This window comes from Balaenoptera borealis, assembly GCF_965194805.1.
Source record: "Balaenoptera borealis genome assembly, chromosome: 5".
In the NCBI taxonomy this organism is placed as follows: Eukaryota; Metazoa; Chordata; class Mammalia; order Artiodactyla; family Balaenopteridae; genus Balaenoptera; species Balaenoptera borealis.
In genome coordinates, this window is record NC_138862.1 from 68,758,272 (window position 1) to 68,784,394 (window position 26,123).

Consider the following 26,123-nt stretch of genomic DNA (forward strand, 5'->3'; position numbering starts at 1 on the left):
AGCGGCCCTTTTAATAACAAGAGCAGTTACGCCACAGTGGAGGGTTGGGTTGGAGCGGGAGAGACTGGATTAATTTTCCCAAAACAACACTTTCTTCCTCTTACTTTCTTCTCTGTTATCTACAAGATGTAGTCCAGTGTGATGTTACAGAAAGAACATGGGCCTTTAGCCAGCTAGACACTCAGGAGCTATGTGACCTTGGGCCCTGCCTATTTTCTTGTCAGTGGTGGTAATGTTATCCATCTTGCAAAGTTGAAAGGATCAGAAATAATACAGGAAGCACCCAGCACACTGTGTGGCACACGTGGACGTGCCCAATAGATAGGAGCCACAGCAGTCACCTCAGATCGTTGGAGAAGGGGTGCCCGGAAGCCAGTGAAGGGCCAGAGTGGGTGTGAGCGGGGGCTGCGAGACATGGCTGGGGGGCCCGTGCAGCCAGGACTCTATCCCGTCACAGTTCCCTGGAGCCGAGCTCCTGATGGCTCCTTGCCCCTCTGCACTGTGCCGCTGCAGAGCCTCTGGATGGGGGGAGAGTGTGTGTGTGTGTGTGTGCGTGCATGGGCACGCGTGCATGCGGACAGAGGAACTGAGGATTTAAGTGCTCTGTGTTTCCCCTTTCTTCTGAAAGTGGATCCTCTCTTGAGAATGGAGATACCAACCACACCGCCGCCCTGGAAGGTACGCCCCAGCTTTGTGGTTTTGTTCTATGGGGCTCTTGTGTCTCCCTTGGTGATTGTGGTAGGTTTTGGAGGCTAAGTGACAGTGGACCAGAGAGTGCGCATGGGGTGTAGGAGAGCCTAAGTTCTCCTGCGTTGCCGGACTTCCATGGTTTACTTGCCCCCCGCTTCCTTTTCCCCCACACCTGGTGTCCTAGGTCTCAGTGGGAGAGGGAAGGAGCCCTGTGCTCACTGGGCTGCTCTGTTGCTCCTGCCTGGCCCATCCTGCGGCCCTGACCCAGGCCTCTGGCTACCCATTCGACCTGGCAACGAGAATTAGAAGACACCTGGTACATTTGTAGAGGGCTTTAGAGTTTGCAAAGCATTTCCACATATTTCACACCTGTGTAGTTTTGAGTCCCACATGAGCTGGGTGAGGTAAGCTGGTTGAGTACTGTTACCCCGAAAGAGGGATGAGTAGGGGGACGGAGCAGGAAGAGAGAGACCACTGATGGTCATGGCCTGGAAGGAGAGGACACAGACAGGTTGAGTGGGTCGCCTGAATGTTTGAGCAGCCTCCTTGGCAGGTGCTATTTTCTGAAATCGCAGCACCAGCCATTTACCTGGGGAGTCCGTGAACCTTGCTCTTTAGCTCCCTGATGGCCTGAGTAGGGGCCATAGTCAGGCGCTCACTGACCATCCTTCCTGCCCTTCTCATCACCCTCCTGCATGGCTCTAGATACCTATCCCCTCTGATCAGCTACGTCCAGCAGGGCCTCTTTCCACACACCAGTTTATGACCACTTCTAAATAATTAGCTTTGCAGTCATGCAGTGGTGGGGGGGAGTCGGGGTTAAACACTCAGAAGGAGTATGGCGTTAGAATAGCCTTTTTGCGTCTCTTTATCCCGCGAGGTCATACTGAGCCCCCAGGTGGATGTGTGCTCTGTTCCCAGATGGCCTGATGGTTAGCCTGTGCCCCGCTTCAGAGTTCCCCACTCCTCACAGCTGGCTGGGGCAGGGGTAGAGAATCCATCGCCCCAAAGAATCCCACCATTCCTCTAACCCCTTGGCTCGAGCAGATGTCTTTAATTCGTGAGCAGATCCTTTAATCCTTGCCGTGGAAGGTATTAATGGAGATCTAGGTCGAGGGCCTTACATTGGGGCTTAAAACACTAGGGTGATCTAGCTTCTGAGCCAAGATGTGGGCTTGGCTGGAAAGCTCTGTTATAGGGCCAAGTAGGGCAGGCTCCCGAGGAACAAGCAGGTTTGCTGTCATCAAGGGGTCTGACCCGCTGGGTCCTGGGCAGAGTGTTGGACATGTTCCTTGTTTCAAAGAAACATGGACCACCGTCTGCATGTTAACACATGTCACAGATGTTCATTTATTCCACAGATCTTTCTTTTTTGTTGGTTTTTTGTTCGTTTTTAATTAATTAATTTATTTATTTATTTTTGGCTGGGTTGGGTCCTTGTTGCTGCATGCGGGCTTTCTCCAGTTGCAGCGAGTGCGAGCTACTCTTCCTTGTGGTGCGCGGGCTTCTCATTGCATTGGCTTCTCTTATCGCGGAGCACGGGTTCTAGGCGCACGGGCTTCAGTAGTTGTGGCACGTGGGCTCAGTAGTTGTGGTGCACGGGTTCTAGAGTGCAGACTCAGTAGTTGTGGTGCACGGGCTTAGTTGCTCCACTGCATGTGGGATCTTCCCAGACCGGGGCTCCAACCCGTGTCCCCTGCATTGGCAGGCGGATTCTTAATCACTGTGCCACCAGGGAAGCCCCTTTCTTTTTGTTTTTAACAGATACTTCTTGAGAGTATTTTATGAGCCAGACATACTCTGCCAAGGCATTGGGGACAAAATATAAATAAAGAGGGACACCATCCCTTCCTCCCATTGCCTAGTGAGAGAGCCACTAATTTATTATTTGATTCAGGTAGTAAGTGCTGGAAGGAGGAAGATAAGGTGGTAAGAGAATGTGTAACAGGGGTCCCTGTCCTACTTCAGGGAGTCAGGAAAGGCCTCTCTGAAGACTTATAGACCCTTTCTTAGAATAATGTTTTTAAATGTATAAAACAGAATGCATAGGATTACAAAAGAAACCAGTGATATTGAAATATAGTTATTAAAATATAATAAATTGTGACAAAATAGTATGTATTTTTTTTAATGCGTCATATAAGAAGATCTAGTGGCAAGTTTGATAATTTTTGTAATTTTAAGTAGTGATAAGCATAGACAGTGTTTCAGGATATCTGCAGCAATCCTCTTGTGATGAGAAAATGTGATTTCTGTTGGTGGCAAAGTCACAAAGTCACAGACACTGTCAGTGCTACTGTAATTAGTTACCTACATTGATAATAAAGGGAAGGCTAAATTTCAGTGAAATTAGTGAAAATAAAGATGTGATATTTCCCCATCCAAATTCATAGACCCCAGTGTAAGAAAAATTATCGCCAAACTTGGAAATAAAAGATGATCTAGTGACTTTCTAATGTCACACTGGAGCATTGTCTAGGAAGCCCACCTCAGTGGCATCCAGTACTTTAGGGAATGTCACTTTGTTTATTATTCCTTAGGACCCATACTCTGTAAAGTTAGAAAGGATGCAAATGATTTCTGTTTGGTAGAGAAGAGAGATCCTTCAGGACATTAACCGGCTTGGTATCTCATTTAGCAATCATATCATACCTTTTTTTCATCGACCACTTGTAAGTTTCTTATAACTACTTCTTTTTTTTTTTTTTTTTGGCCGTGCTGCATGGCTTGCGGGATCTTAGTTCCCTGACTAGGGATTGAACCCAGGCCCCCCGGCCATGGAAGCGTGGAGTCTTAACCACTGGACCGCCAGGGAATTCCCTATAACCTCTTTTTAAAATCTTTTTATTAACCTTTTTTTCTTATATCCTCTTTTGACCAAGCTTTGTCATTTTAGTGGGTCCCTTATTAATGAGTTAATAACCCTTTGAAATATGCTCAGTCTCTGTTTGTATGAGAATTGGGTTTTTAACATTTGAGAATTATACTTGACCCCGGTTTAAGAGCCGCTGAGTGAGCAGGATGTGAGGGTGTGGCGCTCAGAAAGGAGGTCTGGGCTGGGGATGTTAATTTAGGGGTGCTGCTCGGGTGGGGGACCCCAGGGGAGGGTGTGGGGCAGGAAGAGAAGATGGACTGAGTGAGCCCTGAGGAACTCCCGCATTTGCAGGATGGTGGAGGTGGATTTACGAAGAAGATAAGAAGGGTGGCTGGAGAGGTAGAAGGGAGACCAAGCGAGTTCTGCCTGGGTTCAAGAGGCTGACCAAAACAAGAAATGGAGGTGCCCGTTGGGTTATCCGTGTGGAGGTTATTGCTGAACCTCCACCAAGAGCCTCTTTGATGGTGGGGGGACAGCTCTGACAATGCTGAGGAGTGGGTAGAAGGCAGGGAGGGAGATGGAACATTCTGGCTGTGAGGGAGAGGGGAGTGGTATGGGGTCCAGGCAGGGGGTTTTTAAAAGATGGAATAATGGCCTTCCAACCTGGCTGTGAATCCAGCTGCCTTAGGGAGGTATGCGTAAAAATGGATTCCTGGGCTCTCCAGATCCACGAGATGATTTTCTTCAAGGGGAAGGCCCAGGAATCTGTATTTCCTAAAAGCTTATACTTATTGCAATTGTGCAACTACAAACCAGAGGCATTTACAAGTTAACATTAATTTTACGTGGTGGACAGTATTTTGCCAGCCAAGGTTGCAGCTTTGGGCCGCGGGGTGTGGCACAACTTCTGCCCATGTTACAAGCCACATACACTAGTGACCCTGTGAGGCGTCACTTGGCTGGAGCATGTGCCGTTTTTGCGTTTCTCCGCAGGCGTTTAGGGAAGTGTGCACAAGCAGGTAGCAGGGAAGATGGCTCAGGCAGTCATCGAAGCTCTTTCTCGTTGGTTGTGCTCAGTAGCTAGATGGGAAGGGAAAGCAGACTTGCTGGCCTTTCGGGTCTTGTTCTGGGTGGAGCTCTGGGGAGTGGAGAGACCTCGAGGGATACCAGTGGGAAGTGTGCACATTGATGGGCAAAGAGAAGAGCTTCTAATCTGTGCCCAGAAGACCTCTGAGTCCCGGCTCTGCCGTTTCAGGCTTCACCCAAGTTGAATTCCTTAAGTTCTTTGGACCTCAGTTTTCACATCTCTAAAGTGGGGATGGTACCACCTCCCACACAGATTGTTTATAGCCGTTTTTCAAACATTTTTACTGCAACTCCTGGAAGAACAATTTTGCATTTTACATTATAACCAAGTACATATATGTCTATATGAATATAACAGATGCAGATTTTTCACCAAATACAGTCTTGCTGCTTATGGTACAGACTGATGTTACCTTTTTTCTTTAATTTTTAAAAATTAATTAATTAATTTTTGGCTGCATTGGGGCTTCGTTGCTGCACGCGGGCTTTCTCTAGTTGCGGCGAGCAGGGGCTACTCTTCGTTGCGGTGCGCGGGCTTCTCATTGCGGTGGCTTCTCTTGTTGCGGAGGACGTGCTCTAGGGCGTGCGGTCTTCAGTAGTTGTGGCACACGGGCTTAGTTGCTCCGTGGCATGTGGGATCTTCCCAGACGAGGGCTCAAACCCATGTCCCTTGCATTCTTAGCCACTGTGCCACCAGGGAAGCACGGATGTTTCCTTTTTAATGTTATTTAAAAAAATGCTGGTGGTAACCCACCGAAGTGATTTTATGACTTGGCTCTTGGATTAAGGCCAGAGGGGTAGAAAACGCCGGTTTAGACCCTCAACTTTAGGGGATTGAATGAGATACTGTATGTCAGAGCACAGATGTACCTCATGAGTCATGAGCACTTGAATTGTTATTTTCTTTTCAATTAATGGAGCTTTGAGGCAGGGTTGGGTTTCCGGAGTGGGAATTCACCTGATCTTCCTTCGTCCCTGCTACCTAATTCTCTGCTTCCTCCACGAGCTCTTCCTCGTTAGCAGACCTGGCACACCAGGCTGGCAGCAACCCAGAGCCCTCTTGGCTCTAGAAGAGGTTTTCCACAACATTAAAAGCTTTAGGACTTAAGTCCTGGTTAAATGCACTGCAGTTGCAGTTTCAGGATAAGAAAACCTGTTTTCATAAGCTCTCAGATCAGTTGTCCTGCCTCTGAACTGTCCCTTGTTGACAGCCACGTTTGTGCTGTGGAAACAGGTGGGAAAACTGTGTAGCCCACGTATAAGGTGTGGCTTTTAAAGGAAGCAAAATATAAGACATGCAGCTGGCTGTTCCTTTATAGGAGCAAGCGGTGAGACGTGTGTGGCTCTAGGAATCGGTCTTTCCACTTCATCTTGGGTCTGAGTCACAGCTCTCTTACCTACTTGCTGAGTGACGCTGAGCAAGTTTCTGACTGTCCTTTGTCTCAGCTTCCTTATCCATAGAATAGGTATAATGAAAGTACCTACTTAATTCACTTGCCCAGAGAATGAACTAGATAGTCACATGAGCAGCTTAGCTGGCTCCTGGTCACACAACAAGCACTCTGTACTTGCAGCTCTTATCATTATCATGGCTGCATCGCTAGGCCCTCGATGTAGGGATTAAAGAATCCTCTCTTGGGTTCTGTGCCAGCCAAGCGCTTTCCTACTTCTCTCTCTTTCTTAAGCACATTTAGCTCCTCAGCTGCAGCTAGTCAGGGGTCCACATCCCAGGGCCAGACTTCTGTCTTTCTGTCACACATGCACACGCACACACTTGCCATCCAGGCGGTGCTCGTTTTTACTTCAAAGCCTGCTGGGTGGTGGACATTTATTTGAACATTGGGAAATATCCGTGGTGAAATCTGCAAACTAGGTTTGAGGTTAGGCCTTAGCTCCTTGTGAAGAGGGTATTTAGCCGTAGTGCTCGGTGACAGATGCTTAAAATTTGCCCATTTAAGGGGCATAAATTACCTGTATTTAAAAATTAGCATTTCTCTCCCCCCCCACTGATCAAAGCCATTCTAGGTATGTGTTGCATGCAAAGTTCTTTGCAGATTCTGTATAATAGTTCTTATTTTAAAACTACACAATGTCAGGTGAGCAGGGGAGTGAGCAGTCAGTCAGCTGGAAGTGAAGAAGGGCAGATAAGCACTGCTCTTACGTGTGGAAGTGCCAGTGACACTGGATAGATGGCCGAGGGTTTCAGGAAGCCTGTGGAAGAGGTGGGGGCAGTATTTGGTTGTATTCTAGGCATCTCTTTTTTTTCTGTCTTATGTTAGGTGTTTTCCCCCTAACTCTAAGTTTGAAATAGCCTTAGAGAAGAGCTGCAAGAAGAATATAAAAGATTTCCATCTGCCCTTCGGCCAGATTCCACAAATATTAACATTTGATCACATTTGTTTTATCATACTCTCCCTCTGCATATATAAAGTTTACAGACATGACTCTCCTTTGCCCCATAAACACTTCAGTGTTTGCATTCTCTTACATAACCAGAGTACAATGATCAAAGTCAGGAATGTAGCACTTGGCTTGGGACTTCATCCAGAATCACATGTTGAATTTAATTGTCATATCTCTTTAGTCTCCTTTAATCTGGGCCAGTTTCTCAGTCTTTGTCTTTAGGGACCTTGACATTTTTGAAGAATGTCCCTCAGTTTGGTTTTGGATGATGTTTCCCTTCAGTGCATTGTATCAGGAGACATAAGTTGATTTGACCCATTACTGGTGGTGTTATTGTTGGTCCCTTAGTTGAGGAGGTTTCTGCCAGGTTTCTCAACTGTAAAGTTATATTTACTTGTGGTGGGGAAATACTTTGAGATTGTTAATTATTTCCATGACGGTAGTCAAATGATGGTAAATTTTTTTCTTTAAGTATTTCTATTGGACATGCCTATTATGGTAAGTTAGAAAAATATGCACAAGGACGAAGCCTTACTTTGGTGCATTTTTTCTTCCAGTCATTTTCTGAGCATAATTTTGTGTATAGTTGTAATCATACCATGTACATTTTGAATTCTATTTTTAAAAACTTAACATTAAAAAAATATCTTTTCATTGCACAATCTTTGAAAACATCGTTTAAATGCACATTTTATTCTGTTGAGTGGTTTACTCTAAGTAACCATTCCCCTGCTGTTGAATATTTAGGTCGTTTACAATTTTTGACTCATGAGTAGGACCGATCAAGTCATGTATGTGTCAGAATCTCTGCTAATTTCCTCGGGACACATTCCCAAAAGTGGAGTTACCAAGTCGAGGAGCATAAATACTTTTAAGATACTTGATTAATTGTGCCAAATAGCTTTCCAAAAGAATTGTACTGGTTTAAGCTTTTGCCAGCACTGTATGACGGTTGGGTGCCATATTTTAAGAGATTCAGTAATGGTGTTTCTCAATTTTTTTAAAAAACCATGATCCAAAAATCAAGATTTGTGTTGAGATTAATTTCCTGTATTTTGAATTATGAAAGCATAGGTATTTATTTCCAAAAGTAAATTATAGTGTAATATGGCACGTTACCCTCTTCAGGCTCTGCCACCGTGCTCCCAGCCTTGGGGTCGGTCACTCTGGGAACCAGGAACATGGCGGTGTCTAGGGCAGATCATTCAGGACAGTGAGGGGCTTGGGGGCACATGAGGAATCGGGGAATTTCACCTACAGAATCCTAAGAGGGAATGTGTTTGCTGTCTTCAGAGTGTGATAGGCTGGCAGAATAGCTTGGGAGGGGGAGGAATTTGACTTTCTAATGACTGGAGCCATCCAAAATGAAATGGTAGGACACAGATTTCTATGTATTAACATGTTTAGTTTCCACAGCCTTCCAGGCTCCTCTGTACTGCGCAGCCTCAGGAGATTTTGAGGCCTTAGCTCTGGAGGGCTACCTGGAGGCTGGAGATGGCATGTGAGGAATGTTGAGAAGAGTCTTGTATCCAGGAAACCAACCAGCCCAGCTCAAGCCTGTGAACTACAAGGAATGTCCTGGCCTTCTGGTGGCCTGCAGTGGTCCCCTTACTAATAAAGGGCTGAGGTTGTGGGGAAACTGGAGAGTTACTAGCTAATTTTCCTTTCATTTGTGGGTAGTTGTCACCAAGTGACCAAGATACTGTTAGGAACAGGCATAGTGCAACTCGGGTAATTAGGAGGAACACAGTAAATCAGATCCTTGATAGTCTCGCTGTCTCCTTCCTTGTAACAGTTTATCTAAAGTATAATGCATGATTCGATGATTTGAAATATCCCAACTGGAGCAGATGTTAGTATTTCTTTCTAGTTAAAGCTTTTGTTTCAGTAGGCACACAAGATCTATTTGCATGTGTGCCAGAAAACCCAGAATGATGGTGCCTTAAAGCGACTGTTTATTTCACTCACATAGAAGCTGGAAAGGGGTGTTCTAGGGCCAGTATATCCCTCTGTGGTATCAGGGTCCCAGCTACCTTCTATCTTGATAACTCCACAGTTTTAGCAACTCCTTCTACCTCATTGTCTCAAGGTGGCTGCTTGAGTTCCAGCCATCTTTCCAAATTCTAGCAAGCAGGAAGGAGGAAGAGGCTACGAAGACTCATACCAGGTGTCTATGAGGGACAGTTCCTAAAAGTTGCCACATAACACTTCTGTTTACATGCCAGGGGCACTTGCTGCAAGGAAGACTGAGAGGTTTGACTTAATGTGGGTGGCCACATGGCCAGGGCAACTCAGCAGTTCCTTCATGAGGTGTGATTACCTCACCGTACTTCTCTGGTACTGGTCATGAAACTAGGTTTGCAGAATATCACAATTGGAAGGGACTTTGGAAATCACTTTCAACCCCTTCATTTTACAGAGAAAGGAGCAGAGAAGGAGACATGGCTTGTCCAAGGTCACATAGTCAGTAAATATCAAAGCCAGCACAAAACTTGGGTCTCTGACTCTTTCTACCAAACCTCTAGCTCTCAAATACTCAGCCAGCTGGAGTTCTCTGACCTTGGGTTCAGGTCGTCTGTTTTTAACCTTATTCCCAGATCCCTTTACCACCAGCTTCCTAAGAGTCTAGACTTAGATTATGACATTTCAAAACTATTTTGAGCAAAATGTGGGCTACACTAAATTAAACCAGTTTCTTCACAGTTCCCAACATAAGAAGGGTATCTTTTTTCAGGTGACAGAGCAAAAAAGGTCAAGTCCCACCTCCACCCTTTTTCCTTAACGTTAACCTTCTGTCTTCAACTCTTCTTCCTTTAGCAAGTTGCTTTTACATAATAGAATACCTCTGGCTTCATGATCTGCATTGAATAGTGAATCTATAACGACAGACAGCCTCCCGGGCTATAGAGAATGTGAGGGTGCTGGCATGCGCCCCAGAGATCTGGAGCTTTTTAAAGCTGAGGGTGTAATGTGGCAAGGACTGTTCTCCCTGTTATTTTCCAGAATTGTATGACTCTTTATGTCTAGGCTGGTGGTGATGGTGGGTGAGGTTAAGTGAAGAGAGGAGCTTGTGAGTGTGGTGTGTTAGAGGGACAGCGAGGCAGAGGGGAGCCCAGACCCCTGTACACACCTCTGGTTAATGGCAGATCTGGGCTGACTGCCCCAGGGTCCCGAGAAGGGTGATCGACAGCAGGGTGCTCTAGGCTTGCGGGAAGCAGAGGGTTAGTGTAAATCCCTGCTGGGACTTTCCTTGCCAGGGGATTCTGGAAGATTTGGGCTTTTCCTGGCTGCTTTGATGGGCCTGGCTGGGCAAGGAGGTGCTCCTGGGAAGGAGGTACTTCTGGGAAGGTGGTCCACTTGGGTCGCTGTGAGTCCGGGGAGCTTGTGGGGTGGAGGGAAGCAAACACCTCTGGCCAGGACCTGGGAGGCCCGAGCTCTGCAACTTGACCTACTGTGTGTGACCTTGGTAAGTAAGCTAACCTCTCTGAGCCTCAGTTTCCTCATCTGTAGGATGAGGCCAGTGCCCACTCATCAGGTTATTGTGAGGGGCAGATGGGCACAAAACCTGGAAGGCCCGTCCTCCATGTGCTGTGTGGCCTGTTGCTTGCTGTGCAGATGGGCGATCATTCGAGGTTTTGATGCTGGATGTGTGTACGTGCACATTTCTTCCTGCCTGGATGTGCTGTTTTGCCTGATTGCCGGCAGGGCCCTGGAGAGGAAAAGGTGGTGCCGGTCCTTCTGTTGCCCTTGCTCTGTGATTTGTCTCACTAAGGGTACTAATACAGATAATTACCATGATCGTGTACTGTGTGCCAAGCATTATGTTAGGTTCTCTATGTACTTTTTTCCCCCTCCTTTAATCCTCAGCCAACCCCGCAAGGCAGATATCAGTATTATCTTCTCCACTTTATAGGCAAGGAAGTGACACTCGTAACATCTGAGATCATTTAGCTCTAAGTGATAGTGCCTGGCTTTGACCCCAGGTCTGTCTGACTCCAGAAGCAGTGCTCTTTCTGTGGTGTCTGAGGGGTGGGAAACCACGAGGGGAGGAGAGGAGCGTGAGCCTCCAGGCTGGAGGGCCGTTGTCTGGCGGTCCCTGAACCGGGCAGACGCCTGTTAGGAGAGCACTGCAGGGAGTCTGGAAGGTGAGGGGGAGAAGCCAGTGTCCGCGACCTCATTGCCTGCAGCCGTGGTGGAGGGTGGAGGTGAGGACTTCCATGCCAGGCACCCTGAGTGGGCGCTGCAGAGCGCCTTGCACTCTGATGGGGGAAGGGGCTCGGGGTGGAGGGGGCTGCTTCTCTGATGGAGGGGCCCGGTGTTCTGAGGCGGGTGTAGCACTATGACAGGGGTTGGAGGCTGGGGGGACCGGTACTTTGACGGGGGGCGGGTGGGGGCACTGACTCTCTGAGGCAAGCAGGGCCTGGCTTTGGGGGCCTGTATTCCCCAGCAGTGGAGGAAGGGAGCCGTCCTTCCTGGCAGTGTTCTGCCCTACACCCAGGCAAGGGTTTTATGGATCTCAGCCCAGCCCATGGGGTAGCTTAGTCCTGATGTAAATACTGTTAAGGCTGGGGCAGAAAGAAAACAATTATGGGGGAAAGTCAGAAGGAGTTTGCATAGGGAACAAAGGGGATTTTTTTTCTCTCCTCTACCTCCAAAGGGAAAGGACTTAGAATGTAAAGAGCCTGCGGAACCCAGGAACAGTTCCATGGCTGGCTCGGAAGGTGGCTGGCTTCCTTCTCAAACATTGCCCTATCCCCCCTGAGGGCTTGACGAAGCAGAGAGTTTGTGCATCATTAACGTTGTTATAGTTGCCTTAGTTATTGTTGTTATCAAGGTTTGTGGGTTGTGCCTTATGAAGTCTGCAGGAAGGCTCTTGGCAAGGAGACCCAAGGCTTACTGGAGCTGTGTCTTAAGGAAAGGAAGGAGCGTGCACACTGGAAAGGTTAAAATCGACTGAAGTGGAGGAGAAAGGAGAATGTTAAGTGGCTGGAGGAGAGTCCCCTTGGGGTTAGGGGAGGGAGGAAAGGGCCATGCTCCCTTTGCCCCTGTGGTTGCTTGCTAAGGTGAGGGTCTGTCTAAGGCCAGACATGAGGGCCTTTCCCCCTCCTCTCTCAGAGATCTTACACTGAGCATCTTAGCTCTTTGCACACCAAAGTCCCCTGGTTCCCCCTGGTTCCCCCTGGATCTACCTATCCTATTTTCCTCTTGTTCCCAAATTTTCAGATCCTCTCCCTGCAAATCCTGCCTCTCCAGTGCCCACAAATGTTCATGCAGCTCCCCATCTTAGGTGGAGACAGCCCATCCTTCTCCCGACCCTGCGGCCACCTGTGCTCCCCGCTGCGTGGGGTGTGCTTCCCTCTGCAGCCTGGCTTCCGGCCGCCCTCCCATCACCAGAATGCTCTCGGAACATCCCTGGGGACTTGGCCCTGACCTTTGCCTGCAAGTCACACCTGATTTCCTGTGTGTCTCCTCCCTGGTCTGTGTTGACCAGGTACCAGGTCTGTGGTACCTCCTACCTTCTTCCCACCTTTCTCCTGGTCCTTCCTCCTCCTCCTCAGCTGAGGGGTTTCCTGCCTTCTCCCTCTGGACCCCGACCCCTGAGACTTCATTGACCTCGAGGCTCACTCTCCAGCCTGGAGGACCAGCTGCATTGGGGCGTCCTGTCCATATGTCTGCACCTAAGCTTATTATCACCTTCCTCAACATAAGACAGAAGCCTCTTCTTCTGCTGCTGCTTCCCAGTTCTTCCAGTTTTGGTTCTTGTTCCATTTCTGAGCACAGAATCCTTGGGTCATTTTAGCCTCTACTCTCTTCCTTCCTTGCTTACATATGAATAGTCATTGAGTTCTGTTGCTTTTCCCTTGAGGCTCTTGGAGTGGCCCATTTCTCTCCACTTGGGCAGCCACCCAGCAGGTCGCTTCACCTCCAGCCTTCTGGTGACTGTCCAGTCTGAGATGGGGCCAGATGGGGCTCTTGAGCCAGGCTTTTAAGACCCCACCCTCCACCCCAGCCTGGCCCCACCTGCCCTCTCCCACCACTCTCCAGCCCAGACCCTCCCTGACTGCCCTGGGTCTGTCTGGTTTCCGTGGTCCCTCTGGGTCTCCTGAGAGCTGTCACGGACTCACCTTGTAACATGCTCCCAGCGGGGTACCTCTGCAAAGCCCCAGAGTGTGGCAGCCAGTGTGTTTGTCATGTTTAGTACGCTGGACACACATCTCCTAAGGGCTTTCAAGGGGCCAGGTGCTCCTAGTCTAGGGGGTGGAATAGGGATGGGACGAGATGAGGAGGAGATGGACCCTCCATAAAGGGTTCTTAACCAGGCCGGCCGCAGACCGTGAGTTTAAGCCCCAGCATCATTGTATTTCTGGCAGAGCTGAAGTTCTCTGCTGTGTGAGGGTAAACACTGGCTCAGAGGCTTTGGTGGCTGGCTGAAAAGTGGTTTGTTTACTCTGAGAGTGGCTGTTGGTTAGATGACCTGAGGGATTCTCTGGGCTTTCTAGGAAGGAAGCTGTGGATAAGCCTTGAAACTTGGTGCTCTTGTGGTTTTTGCTGTAGACACTTTGCTGTCGCTTGGCCCAGCTGCACCCTGCTGTGCTACCCAGGCAGGTGGGCACTGGACCTGCCCTCCCTTCCCCTTTCCTGCTCCCCAGTCCAGAAGTGCAGGTGCCGGCCAGTCTCAGGAGAGCTGGTCTTCGGGTCAGAGTCCTGAGGCACTGGGCAAGGGTAATTGTTTTTCTTGACTGGCCAGGTTATTTGAGGATTTAAAACAACAGTGTCAACATGTTTTTCCAACAGATTCTTTTATTTTTTTCTTTAACCGTGTGCACTTGCTATGGACCTTTTAGTCTGAAGTGCATTAGCTCCCTGGGAGCAATGGAATAAGGTGATAATAAGATGGAATGAACTTTTTGGTGAGCTCTCAAGGTCGCCGTATGAGGGCAGGGAGTCCTCAGGCATCATGCACTGCCCTGCTGGGGCAGGATAAGGGAGAAATCATTCCTGGACAACTCCTCCTGATGGTTTTACCCTGGGGAGAAGGGTAAAGTTGGATCCAATGGCAGATTATATTTAGAAACACTAAAATATGGCCACATTTCCATCTTCTACTCTGCTGAGATGGAAATTTGTATTATATGTTACGGTAACTGATCCTATTAGAGTGCTTTATGATTTATAAAGCATTTTCGATAAGTTACCCCATTTCATCCTCACAGCTGTCCCATGAGGGAGGTATCATTTTCTCCACGTCAGATGCGAAGCACTAAGCGTCTAAAAGGTTGAGTGACGTTGCCCGGGCATCTTAGCTATTGAGTGGTAGAGCTCAGACTCAGTGCGAGACTTCTGGCTACAAAGAGGCAGTGGCATGAGAGGGCCTGGGGTCAAATAGAGAGACTGGGGTTCAGATGCTGGACCTGCTTCTTATTAGCTGTGTGACTTTCGTCAGATTATTTAACTGATCTATAAGATCAAGCATATCGGATAATCTGTAGTTGCCTCTTCTTATTGACCACGTTCCTCTGTCCTCTGTCCTTGTTCCATTCTGGGCTGGTTGCTCCGTGGGGTCAGGACATTTGTTCTGGGACTTCTCTTCACCATCAACATGGTACTTCTTGCCTCTCTCCTCTGTTGGATCCTTTGCTTCCTAGGTTCCATGTCTTTCTCATTTTTTACTTATTTCTTGTTTTGGTAGAGCATGAGTTCCAGTCGCTTCCTGAGAATGGGAAATTTGGTGGTAAATTTTTCACGTCTGAGACCTTAAGTCTGTCTGAGTCAATCTCTACTCACAATTGACAGGTAGTTTGGCTGGTTATAGAATTCCAGTTGGAAATCATGTTGGTTGGGAATTGTGGAGGCAATGCTTCATTGTCTTTTGGTGTGCTGGTGAAATGTCCTATGCCAGTTCTGACCCCTGATCTTTTGTGTGTGGTGGTTTTTTTGTTTTGTTTTGTTTTTTTTCCCTTTGGAACTTTCAGAATCTCCTCTTTGTCAGCAGTGTTCTGAAATTTTTCAGTGATGTACTTGGTGAGAGTCTTTTTTTTATTGGTGATGTTGGGCCCTCTCACCTGGAAACTCACATCCTTCAGTTCTGGGATATTTTCTTGAATTATTTCCTTGGTAATTTCTTTTCCTCTGTTTTCTTCTTTTTCTTTAGTTCCTTTAATTTGGCTCTTGCACTTAATGAATACCTATTATTTTTCTTATCTTGTTCTGCTTTTTATTTCTTGATCTTTTTGTTTTATTTCATAGGAGTTTTTTCAGTTCTACCTTCAGCCCTATTGAAATTTTTTATTTCTGTGAGGATTTTACTTTCTAAGAGGTTTTCATCACTCTCTTTGACTATTCCTTTTTCATAGCATTCTATTCTTGTCTTATGGATGCACCATTTTATTTCTCTGAGAATAATAATTTTAGTTGTTTTCTTCTGTTCTTTTTAAGTTTCACCTTTCCATTGTTTTGTTCTCATCTCTGTCTTTGTGTTGAGGGCTTCCCTCAGACGTCTGGTGAATCTTGGTTATCTGTGTGTAATGAAGATCAAGACATAGGCTGTGGGTTGCAGACTCTTGAGTGTGGGGAGTGGGTGGAGGGCATTTGTTTACTGGGAGGGCCTCACAGTGGGTATTTGAATGGGAAGTCAGCTGTTTCATTGGAAGAGTCTCCAAATCACTATCTTTTGGTTGTTTTTCTTATGCTCCTCAGTTAACCTAGAGAAAAATTCTCTAACCTGCTTGGGGGGATCAGATTGGCAACATTCTGGAAAAGGGAAAGGAGATGCTGGGGGGTAGGGGCTTAGGGGAGATGGGTGATCTCAAGGTTCAGTTTGTCCATACTCCCTCCCACCTTTGCCTGGTGTCTCCTGGCAGAGTTTTTCTTATTCAGTCTTTGTAGGTGGTAACCCCTGTGTTTTCTGCAGGCTAGGCAGGGGGCTGTGTGGGCTGGGTGAGGGGATCTGCTGTGTGACAGCTCTTTGTTCAAAGATTTAACAACCTCCCCTTCCCTGCCCCTGCTTTCAGCCCACCTCTCATCATGCCTGCGGAGGTGCCTGCTACTTCTACGGCCCAAGGTTTTTAGGGTTTTCTCTGGGAGAATTGGCTTGTTTCTTGTTGGCTGATCTCCTGAGATCATTGGCTAAGTGGGGAAAGTGGAAAACCCCTCACCCATCTATTCCCATCCTAAATGGGATCACATTAAGAGGTGATCGTACTTCTCTGTGGATTTGGGGCTTTGGTGCTGCTAGGTGGGATGGAGTTTTCACATTGCTCCAGTGTGTGGTGTTTGGGTGCAGTGTAGGGTACAGACATTGACCTCCCAGAGAGGTCTTGATTGAAAGGGTGGCAAGAATGTCCATGCAGCATGCTTATGTACCTGTGCAGTCTATACGGCTTCATAAAGAAGAGGGAGGGTGAGCTGGTGACTGGGAGTGGTCCGGAAGAGTCCCTGTGGGAGGGGGGCGATTTGGAGAGGGGATGAGGCGAAAGGCAGGTGTAGAGTTGAGAGAAGGAGGGGTGAGCCTTATCCCTCCCAAGGCAACTGTGCCTAGAGGCAGCACATCTGGGGCACCCCTTCTTGCTCAGGCCCAGCTGGGACCTGAGACTCACGGTCCTTGGCTCCTTGATCCCCAGGTGGTCCTGCCGACGTGGCTGTCCTCTACAAAGTTCTCCTCACTCATCGAGAGAATCTCTGACCCCAAGGACTTGAAAAAACTTCTCAGGACCCGGAATAACGTACTGGTGCTTTACTCCAAATCTGGTGAGTGCCCCTCCTGGCCTTGGGGCCATCGTCAGGGATGCGGCGGGATGGAAAGGAAGGAGCGGGGACAGAAGTGGGAGGCAGAGACCCCAGGACTAAAAACCACTCAGGGAAGGTCCGTCAGAAGATGCAGGGGTGTTAGTTCTGCTGCTTTTGGATCCCTAAGAGGGCGTTTCAGTTTCCTTTTACCAGTGTTTCTTAGGAAAAGCCCTCTGGAGTCCCTCAGTACCTCAGGAGGGAGAGGACGTGTGTGAAGGAGGACAGAGGACAGTGACCACCCGGCATGGACGCTCTGGCTCTCTGGACAGCACGGCCAGTCCTGCCAGGGCGTGCTTCGCCAGAGCTGTTGATTCATTGACTGGGTCAACCTGTCGCCAGCTGAATTGGTCCCAGGCTTGGGGGCACGCACCCAGGCTGGCAGCCCTGGCCCTGCCTGGCCCCAGTCTGTCCCGCTCTGGGGTCAGAACAAGAGACTGAGTTTGGAGTGGGCTCCGCGCTCAGGACAGGGTGGCTTCAGTGGGGGTGGGGCTAGTGGTTTGCCTCTTCTGACCTTGAAGCTGGCGAGGGCATCATGGATGGGGAGAGGTTTGCTCAGCTCTTGGCCGCGACTTTGAACGTCTGACTGTTGATGCTGTTCCAGCAGAGTTAAGTGTTTTCGCTGCTCCTAAGAATGCCAAGTATTCGGTGCCCTGAAGAAGCAGTAGCCAGTGGCTGGGCTGGTTCCGGGCACAGCTCTCCCTGGCAGCTCCTCCTCGACTCCCATTGGCATGGGGGACTGATGGATGTTTTGGACATGAGTCCCTCCTGAAGCCTGCATCCTCCAAGCACCCGGGCACCTGCTGCTCTTTGCCCTTCTGAGGGCCTGGCACACACTCCCTGGGGTTGTTGTTGGGAGGCCAGCATGTGACTAGCATTCCTTTCCTGTCGAGAATAGAGGGAAACCGAGGCAGGGGAAAAGCAGAGTTGCTCCTGAGGCCTGGGGTCTAGGGCCCTGGACAAGCGTGGCTCCGCCCCCTTGGGTGCTTCCGGAGCTGGGGGGTCGTCAGTGCCCTCCAGGGACTCACTCAGTTCCTTCCCTGGGTAGGTCCTCTCACATAAGCTCATCTTCTTAGAAGGACCCTGACAGGAACTTGTGTGACACGCTATCATTTGCCACTTTGCTGTGAGGTTGCGGGTAATGTCCAGTTGAGGGAGGAAACTGGAGTTCAGGGAGAATAGCGGCCTGATCTGAGGTCTACCAGCCAGTGGGCGGTAGAGCTGGTCCCGCTGCTGCCTCCGCCTCGCTTCCTCTGCTGCAGCGCGCGGAGAAATGTTCTGAGTGTGCAGCGACAGGAGGCTCGCCACCAGGAAAGGATTCGGAAAGGAGAGAGTGGGAAGGCGAGGTGTCTAGACCAGGGCTTGCAGGGGCCGGAGGCAGGGCTGGGAGCACTCTTGTTTTCTTTTGGGCCCCCGCCCAGCCTCTGTCTCTGCCTCTTGGTAGTGGAGCTCTCAGTGCTCCCCGTGTGCCCGGCCCCTCCCTGCTTTGGACCGCTGGTCGCGGGCTGGGTGATTTTGCCTCCCTGCCTCTTGCCCAGCCCTGCCCCTGAGACTGGGGACCTCCAGGGGCTTTGGGAGCAGCGCCGGTAACTGGCTTCTCCCCCCCACACCCCCGCCTCTTCCAACCAGTGCCTCCCCTTCCACGGCTGAAAGGCAGGGTTGGGAGGGGCTTCACATGGCTCTACATCCCTCCCCTGCCTCCCAGAGCCCAGTTGGAAGGGTGGGGGGCGGCCTTTCCCACCTCGGCTGCGCCCCCTCCTCCTGTGGGCCTGGGGGGGTTCCTGGGAGGGCGTCCTGCAGGTGGCTCCGTGCACGGCTCTTGCAGGATGCTTTCTGTTCGCTGCATGAAAGGCTCAGCGTGCTTTGTGTTCACAAACAGCTTCCGCTAGCCACACTAGAAAAGGAGATCTGAGGAGGCAGATAGTTCACATATCATTTCTGCTTGGCTTTGGAACGTCTCGTGTGGTTTCTGCTGGGGGAAGGCGGCAGGCAGCCTGCGCTCTCCATAGTGTCTGCGTGGAGGCCCTTTCCAGGGAGCTCACAGGGGTGACGGGGCAAGGTGACACCTGGCCACAGCCACCCAGCGGTGGACCGCCGCAGGCTGGCAGCGTGGAAATCCCGGCCACAGAGGCTCCGTTTCTAAGCGCCCGCCCTCCTAGTTTCCAGGGGCTTGGCCCAAAGCCTCTTCCTTTCTCGTGTTTATCCGCCCGGCCCCGAGGCGTAGTCCACGGTCCTGCAGCTGTCCCCCGAGGTACTGCCAGTGCTGGGGAAGAGGGCCGTGAAAGTGACTTGGGTACATTTAGTATCGGTCCATCAGAGACTAGTGTCACACGTAAACCTCATTAAATCACCACGTTGTACTGAGTCCCTAGGTAAGCGTGTGATGCACAAGTGAAGGAAGGGTCTGGTCCCTCCCTTGTCAGCTCCCAGGTTGGGTACCAGGGCAGACCAGTGTGGAATCAGCAGACTCGGTCCCTGCTTAGTTATAGAATTGTAATTGTTCGGTTATAGAATTTTCAAAATGTGTCCCAGAAAGGTAATGAGTCAGAGATTCTACTGGAAGTTGAGGATCCGGCCGCGAGATCCTTGGAAGGTGTGGCTTGAAGGCGGGTTAGGGTTAGGGTTAGGGTTAGGGTTAGGGTTAGGGTTAGGGTTAGGGTTAGGGTTAGGGTTAGGGTTAGGGTTGGGTTAGGGTTCTGCGTCTGTGAGGATGGCGGGAGCAGAGCTTTCTGAGAAGAGCTGGGCTGTTCTTACAGAACCATTGCCACAGGGACGGCGTTCTAACTGGTGCTCAGGACCTCACCTCTAGGACTGGTCTCCGTCCTTCCCTGCCCCTGAGGGAAGATGGCAGGGGAGGCCGTGCTGCACTTGGGTACAGATGTTTAATTTTTTGTTTTTTCACAGAGGCTGCAGCTGAAAGTCATCTCAGGTTGTTGTCTACTGTGGCCCAGGCAGTGAAAGGACAAGGCACCATCTGCTGGGTGGACTGTGGGTATGTCCTGGGGACGTGGGGTATGGTGGCTGGAGGGCCGGACGTGGGCTCCGGTGGGTGGGGTGGGAATTGTTCCTGATTGATACTCTGGGAGAGGGGATGTGATGGCGAGATGGCTGCAGAAGGACCAACACCCCCCATCCCCGGCCCAGCAATGCTGCAGGACTGCTGTGGGCTGGAGGAGGGGCAGGTGTGGCTCCCGCTCCTGTCTTTTCCGGCCCCACCCCTCCTCTTCCCTCTTCTGTAGTGCTTTTACTTTTTACTCATGTTGTCATGTGTCACTTGATTTTGCCTTCTCAGTGGGTGGCAGAGGGGGCCTTGGTGCCCAAAGAGGCAAGATGATTTTCAGGGCCACTCGGGGGACTTGCTTATTGGGTGGGGGGATCTGCAGCAAAACTGTGGGCTTTGCCTATAGCCCAGACCCTTAATAGAGGTCTCCAGTGCCCACGGTGCAAAAGCGGTGGAGTCAGCTGACGACCTGTCTGTTGCCTTGGCTCCCAAGGTGGCTCCGTTAGATGTGTCAGTCCTGGGCAGGTGGCTCAGTCCTTCCGGCTCTCTCCTCTGGCCTGCGTCCCAACCCCCACGTGTCCTGATGATGATGCCGTGAGCTCCTTCTCCTCCGGCCTCGCCTGCCCCTCCCGGAGACTTCCTTGTCGGTGTTGCGGTGGCAGAATCAGGCGCCGGCCCACAGGAGGGAGAGCTGCTGCTGAGTGTGGCGAAGGGGGCTCTTGCTCCAAGTCCTCCGATGCTTTTGAGTTTGGGAGTTTTGAGTCCACGGTGTGCTCAGCTTCCCTTTCCTTTCAGTCGTTAGCAGTGATTGCCACATCTCCCCGTGTTCGGTGCTTTTGCTGCTGGGATTTCTATACGCACACCTTTTGTCACATAATTAGCTCCCAGTTGGGCACAGATCGGCAAAAACAGAGCAAAGACACATAGACGGTGAAACGTACGGAAAAGGTCGGGAAGAATAGGTTTGTTCTTTGCACGTTTGTTGGGCACTGGCTGCACGCAAGGCACCGCGCTGCACTTGGTGGGTGCCAGCATTTACGTGTCCTTTTGACCAAGGACAGGAGGTGTTTCCAGAGCCGCTGAGTCCAGCCACTCCTCACCTGGACTTGGGGTTTAGCGGGAGTGTGGGCTTGGGAAGAGGAGAGGAGAGGAGCATAGGCGGTATTTCAGTCTTGTTAGTACGGGGACGAGGTGGGCTCTCCTGGGAAAAGAGGCAGTTCTTTTCCTGCATGGCCCATAAAGGTCTTCGTAACCTTTACTGTCTCTGTCCTTGCCCGAGTCACAAGCCCTGCTACTGCCCTGTGGGTTCAGCGAGCTTTTATGGGCTCCACTCCAGTGCAATCTTCTTCCTCTTCATTCTGAGTTCTAAGTGGCTATTTTGCAAATGAACTTCTGGGACACAACTGTTTTATAAGTTGATAGCCTCAAGCTGGTCCTGCCCATCGTTGGAGAGAATTGAAGGAGATTCATATTTTGACAAAGCACTGCATGAGACCAGGAGAAGAAGTCTTAGCCAGTCGGTGTTTGCTGTAGGGTGTGTGAGTGTGTGTGTGTGTGTGTGTGTGTGTGTGTGTGTGTGTTTGTGTTTGTGTCTGTGCATGCGCATGCATGCACACACACGTGCCTGTCTGGCCTCATGCATCCCAATTGATTCAAACACCAGCGAAATGGAACAGATGGCTTACTAGACAGTTGGCGAGATCGTAGCTGTTGGTTACTTCTAGTTCATAGTTGGTCTGGAAGTGTTCTTATCTTCCAGGTGTGTCTCTGTCTCCCATATTTTACCAGGAGTGATCTGTGTGACTGGCAAAGTACTAAAGCCTATTAGAGGGGATGGGGTGCTTTGGAATCTGCATACCCGAAGATGACATCAGTCCTGCCAAGCTGACGGAGCCTCATCACAGGGAGCTCTCGTCAGGCTTGTAGGTGGCAGAAGTGGGCAGAAGAGCTTCGTTTAGCTGCACCATACACCTGGGTCCGTTCAGCAGACATTCCCGAGCACGTACTCTGTGCTTTGAGGTACACACATGGCTAACAGTGTCCTCAAGGAGCGCAGTGTGCAAGGAGGAGAGGAAGCAGACACCTAGCCAGGTGATGACAGTCACTGCGTTCTGCCTGGAAAGGTAGAGAGAAACTTCACAGAGGAGGTCGAATTCAAATTTGGGGCAGAGACCTCAGAGTAGCAGGTCTTTAAAGTGCCCTGGCTTTTTCCCTGCAGGCAGCTCCCTGTGGTGTGGGCCCCTCGGGTCATCTGGCCGATGGGTATGGAGATGGTAGTCCTGTTCTGCTCCCTGGACAGGCAGGACTTTATGGGGCTGGGGTTAGTGTGTGAAGACAGACCAAGAAGAATAGAATTCAGGACTCATTTGGAGACATGCTGTCTGGAATCAATAAAAGTGCAAATGGGAGAAATAATCCCGTGACTTTTGATGTTCTAAAATGAAAATCTAGGGGGGCACCTTAGAGCTTAAAAGAGGTAACCTTAAGACAAAAGGATTGACTGTTCGCATAATTGCTACTCAACTTATGCCTCTAAGAGGAAGTATAAACTGCAATATTAAATAGCTTTTCAAAGTTTAGATGGGTAGGTGGATTATGGAGCTATAATGGATGATGATGGAAGCAGGAATACCTGGGTTCGAGTTTGAAGTCAGAGGCAGGATACAGCTAGATCTTCCTAGAACAGCCAAAGGGATAGAACTCGGAGCTCTGGTCCATGCAGGCCACCCTGGGTGGCAGTTCACGGATCACTGTTACACAAAGGGATCCCCAAGGATGTGAGCTGGTTCTGCCCTTCTGCTCAGGCACTCCTGCTCTGACACTTCTGAATGTGCCCCGTAAATTAAGGGAACCCACCGTGTGCACTCCGGGCCCTGTGATGACAGCCCTCAACTGTTGTCCTAAACGCACTCAGCCTGTGTTTATGAGTCTGAATGAGACGCCCTGGGATGGGCAGAAGCGCTCCGGTGGGTGCGGGAGAGTGAGCAGGGCAACAGCAGGTGGGCAGCCAGAGCACAGCTGCCCTCGAGTAGGCCCTGCCGTGCGTGGTTCCCCACCTCTGCTTCCTGCCCTGCCAGTGAAGGGTCGGAGGTGGGAATGGGGATGCCAGGGCTTGGGGTGGGTGATGGCCCCTCTGCTTTCCCCCCTTAAAAGGCAGGTGAGGGGGGCAGAGGGCATCCTAGGGGGAGAGAAGACAGTGCTCCGGGGTGAGGCGTCTGTAGAGGTGTGTGCAGTAATGACACAGGCCCCGGTTGAGGGGTCAGCTCCACTACTTACTAGCCCCATGACCCTGGACAGGTCGGTTACCCTGAGTCTGTTTCCTCATCTGTGAAATGGGACAATAATACATATTCTGCCTTCTTACCGGGTCCGTGTTGAAGATCTTTGTAGAATAGAATTTAATGTGAGATCCCATTCTAGTTGTTTTTCATCTGGGCCAGATTGTCAGGGCATTCCAAGAAGCTGGAGGGAAGGAAATGGTGTGTTTGTCTTCAAGAGCTTTTCCTTGGGTGAGGACCCCTTGGTCATTGTGAGGATGCCCCTGAAGAAACTTTTGGGTGTGAGAGTCAGCCCCAGTGCACAGGGTGTTTTGCTTTGGCCCTTAAGAACTATGGGGTGCTGTGGAACTTGTAGGACTGCAGGTCAGGAGGCCTGGCTCTGAGTCCAGGCTCTGACAGCAAACAGCTGCGGGACCTTTGGCAAGTCACTGCCCCTCTCTGGGCTTCAGTTTGCCCTTGTGAAATATGGAGTTGAATCTTCCAAGTTGCTCTCATCCCTGCATAGCCTGGTTCAGAGCGTTCCGGAAGCTGCCAGGCTCATACGTGTGCACACATACGTGCTCGTGTGTATGCAGGTGTACACAGGTCCATGTATTCATGTAAATGTGTGGGAGGGTGTGTCTTCCAGTCTTTGTGTCTCCCAACCCTGGGTGTCTGCATCATATGTCTCTCTGGTCCCTCCCTCTCAGCATCTCTCCTCTCTCCCCCTTTATTCCCTCTCCCTTGATAGTTTCTGTTGCTCCTAACCTTCTCGGGTCCCTGCCTCCCCCATTCTTTTGGTCTTTTTCCTCCTCTCTCTGTGTGTGGATATTCTCTTTTTCTTGCTTTTCTGGCGCTTTCCTCCCTGCTCCTGCCTGCGTGCCGGCAGGCACACACACCCCTCCCCGTTGGGCCCCGGGCCCCGTAACCTGTTGCTCTGAAGTGTCCGTAGGGTTTCTGGCTTCTGTCCAGGGATTTGTCAGCTCTCGCTTCCCCTCACTCCACCTCCTGGCTCAGATCTCAGCTGCCATGCTCGGGTTGGCTGGTGGTAGTTGTCCAGCTCTTAAGTGGGTTGAGTGTGAGGGAGTTGGTATTCCCCACGTGCCCTGCAGCCTGGCATCGGGGCTCGGCCTTGGCATGGAGGGCTGCTTTCTGGGCGACGGAGCTGGAGCCAGCAGGCGGGACCCGTGCCCAGGGTGCTAATTCCTGGGGCTGGTTCTCACGGGGCTGAGGCTGCCCGACGGGACGCCTGCTGCCTTCTTTTCCTGAGGGTTTAAGGTCATTATCTTACCGCCTGCTCCCATTCTCCCATCTGCTTTCTTTCCCCTGGAGCAGTGCTGGCTTCCCAGATCCAAGATGTGGGGCCTGCCAGGGCAGGCATAACGTATTTTGAAGCCCATGTTTTCTTCCAAAAATTATTCGAACTTAGCATTTGCTCCTTTACATGTAAGCGTGTTGAAATTACCATGGGATAAAGCGGGCTTCCAGAAGAGGCGCCATGTTTTGTGTCGTGGCTTCAGACACACTGCTGTGCCCTCGTGGGGGTGACGTGTCCCCCCTAGAACTGCTGGGCGGGGGAGGCAGGTGGAGGATGAGAAGGCACGCTGCTCTTTCTCGTATCCCATCGCTTTCATGAACTCTGCTACATAATTCATGCTTGATCATGTGCCTTCTTGAGGCTGGCGCCAAGGAGGACAGACAGACTCCTGTTGTGGGAGTCCCTTCGTCATCAGGGCTAGTGACCAGCCACCCAGGTCCGGGCAAGTTGAAGGCCCAGCTGTTCTAGGCTGTTCTCTGTCTCCTGCCTTTGTCCTCCAGCTACCTCCTTCCACATTGTCCTCTGCATGGGGCACCTTGCAGGCATGCTGACGGTGGTGTTTTGCTCACTCGCTCCTTATCTTGCATTTTCTTCATGTCTCTGAAGTGGGGGCACGTCCCCCCTCTCCTCTGCTACCCACCCTCTGGGGTCACAGGTCCATCCGCTCAGAATCCCGTGTTAGACCCGAGCAGATGGAAGAAAGAGATTTACCCCTTCTTTGATGGGGAAAGGGACCCCAGGAAGGCTGAGTTGGCCAAGGCACACAGTGTCGAAGACAGGCTGGGGGCCTCGCCTCTGGTCCTCAGTGTAGCCTGCTTTTTACCCGCTGCCAGAGGTGGCCCAAGGTTTGTGTGGATGTAAGGAATGTCGCCTGGCCAAGCGAGGATCTGGTTGGTGGGCTAGGGGAGAGAAGGTGGAGGTTCAGATCTTTTTGAGTCTCCACCATCTGTCCTGGCTTCTGGCTCCTGGTCCATCCGTCAGGATACAGGCAGCCTGCCTTGATGCTTTAGTAATACTTGACCCCGTAGGGGAATAGAAAGCCCCATCCAGCTCATATGGACAACTCCCGCATTTTGCAGCTCAGGAAACCAAGGGCCCTGCCAGAGGTCACAGGCTGGCTAGCGGCAGAGCCACTCTAGAAGCCATCAGTCACTCCAGTTGACAGTGACTCCAGGGAGGGTTTGATACTTAGGCTGCGACTTCTCAAAGTCGAGTACCTTCCCTTCCCGAGCCTCCAGCACCTTATTTCTTCTCTTTCTTCCTACTCTCACCCCCCACCTTTCATCCCTGGGTCTGACTCCCAGGAGTGTGAGTTGCCAGTCTCTTGAATGATTGTCACTGCACGTGCAGATCTAGTAAACACAGCACCACGTACCTGCAGCCACTCTGCACTGCTGGCCAGCAACCCACAACAAAGTCAAACGAAAACACCCATGTGTATGTGTCTGTCTGGGCCAGGGATGGGGAGGGAAGTGTGAAAAGGCCTCAGTGACCTTCTTTCACATTCTCTGTAGAGGAGAGCCCAGGGCGGCGGGGGAGGAGGGGATGTAGCAGGTCATGGGTGAGTAAACGGGCAGAGGGTGTTGAGGCTCCAGCCTCCCCAGCAGAGAAGGCTGGTTCCTGCAGGACAGTCAGGGGGGTGGTAGACGAGGGCCTCTGCATGGCCAGTCCACTCTCTGTGGTTGTCCCCTCCCTCTCCATCCCCGGCAGAGCAGCTCATTTTCCTGCTCACTGCCTTTGTCTTTTCCCCCCAGAGCCTCAGTCACTGGC

At 50.6% G+C, this 26,123-nt stretch overlaps 1 protein-coding gene across 1 annotated transcript in view; it reads left to right on the forward strand.

Annotated features, from left to right (window-relative positions):
- PDIA5 (protein disulfide isomerase family A member 5) overlaps nt 1-26,123 on the forward strand; it is a 91,340-nt gene that overhangs the window by 4,426 nt on the left and 60,791 nt on the right. The window contains exons 2-3 of the mRNA XM_082393053.1: nt 16,615-16,741; nt 19,682-19,769. Of these exons, the coding sequence (XP_082249179.1) occupies nt 16,615-16,741; nt 19,682-19,769 (215 nt within the window). The remainder of the gene's footprint in view (nt 1-16,614; nt 16,742-19,681; nt 19,770-26,123) is intronic.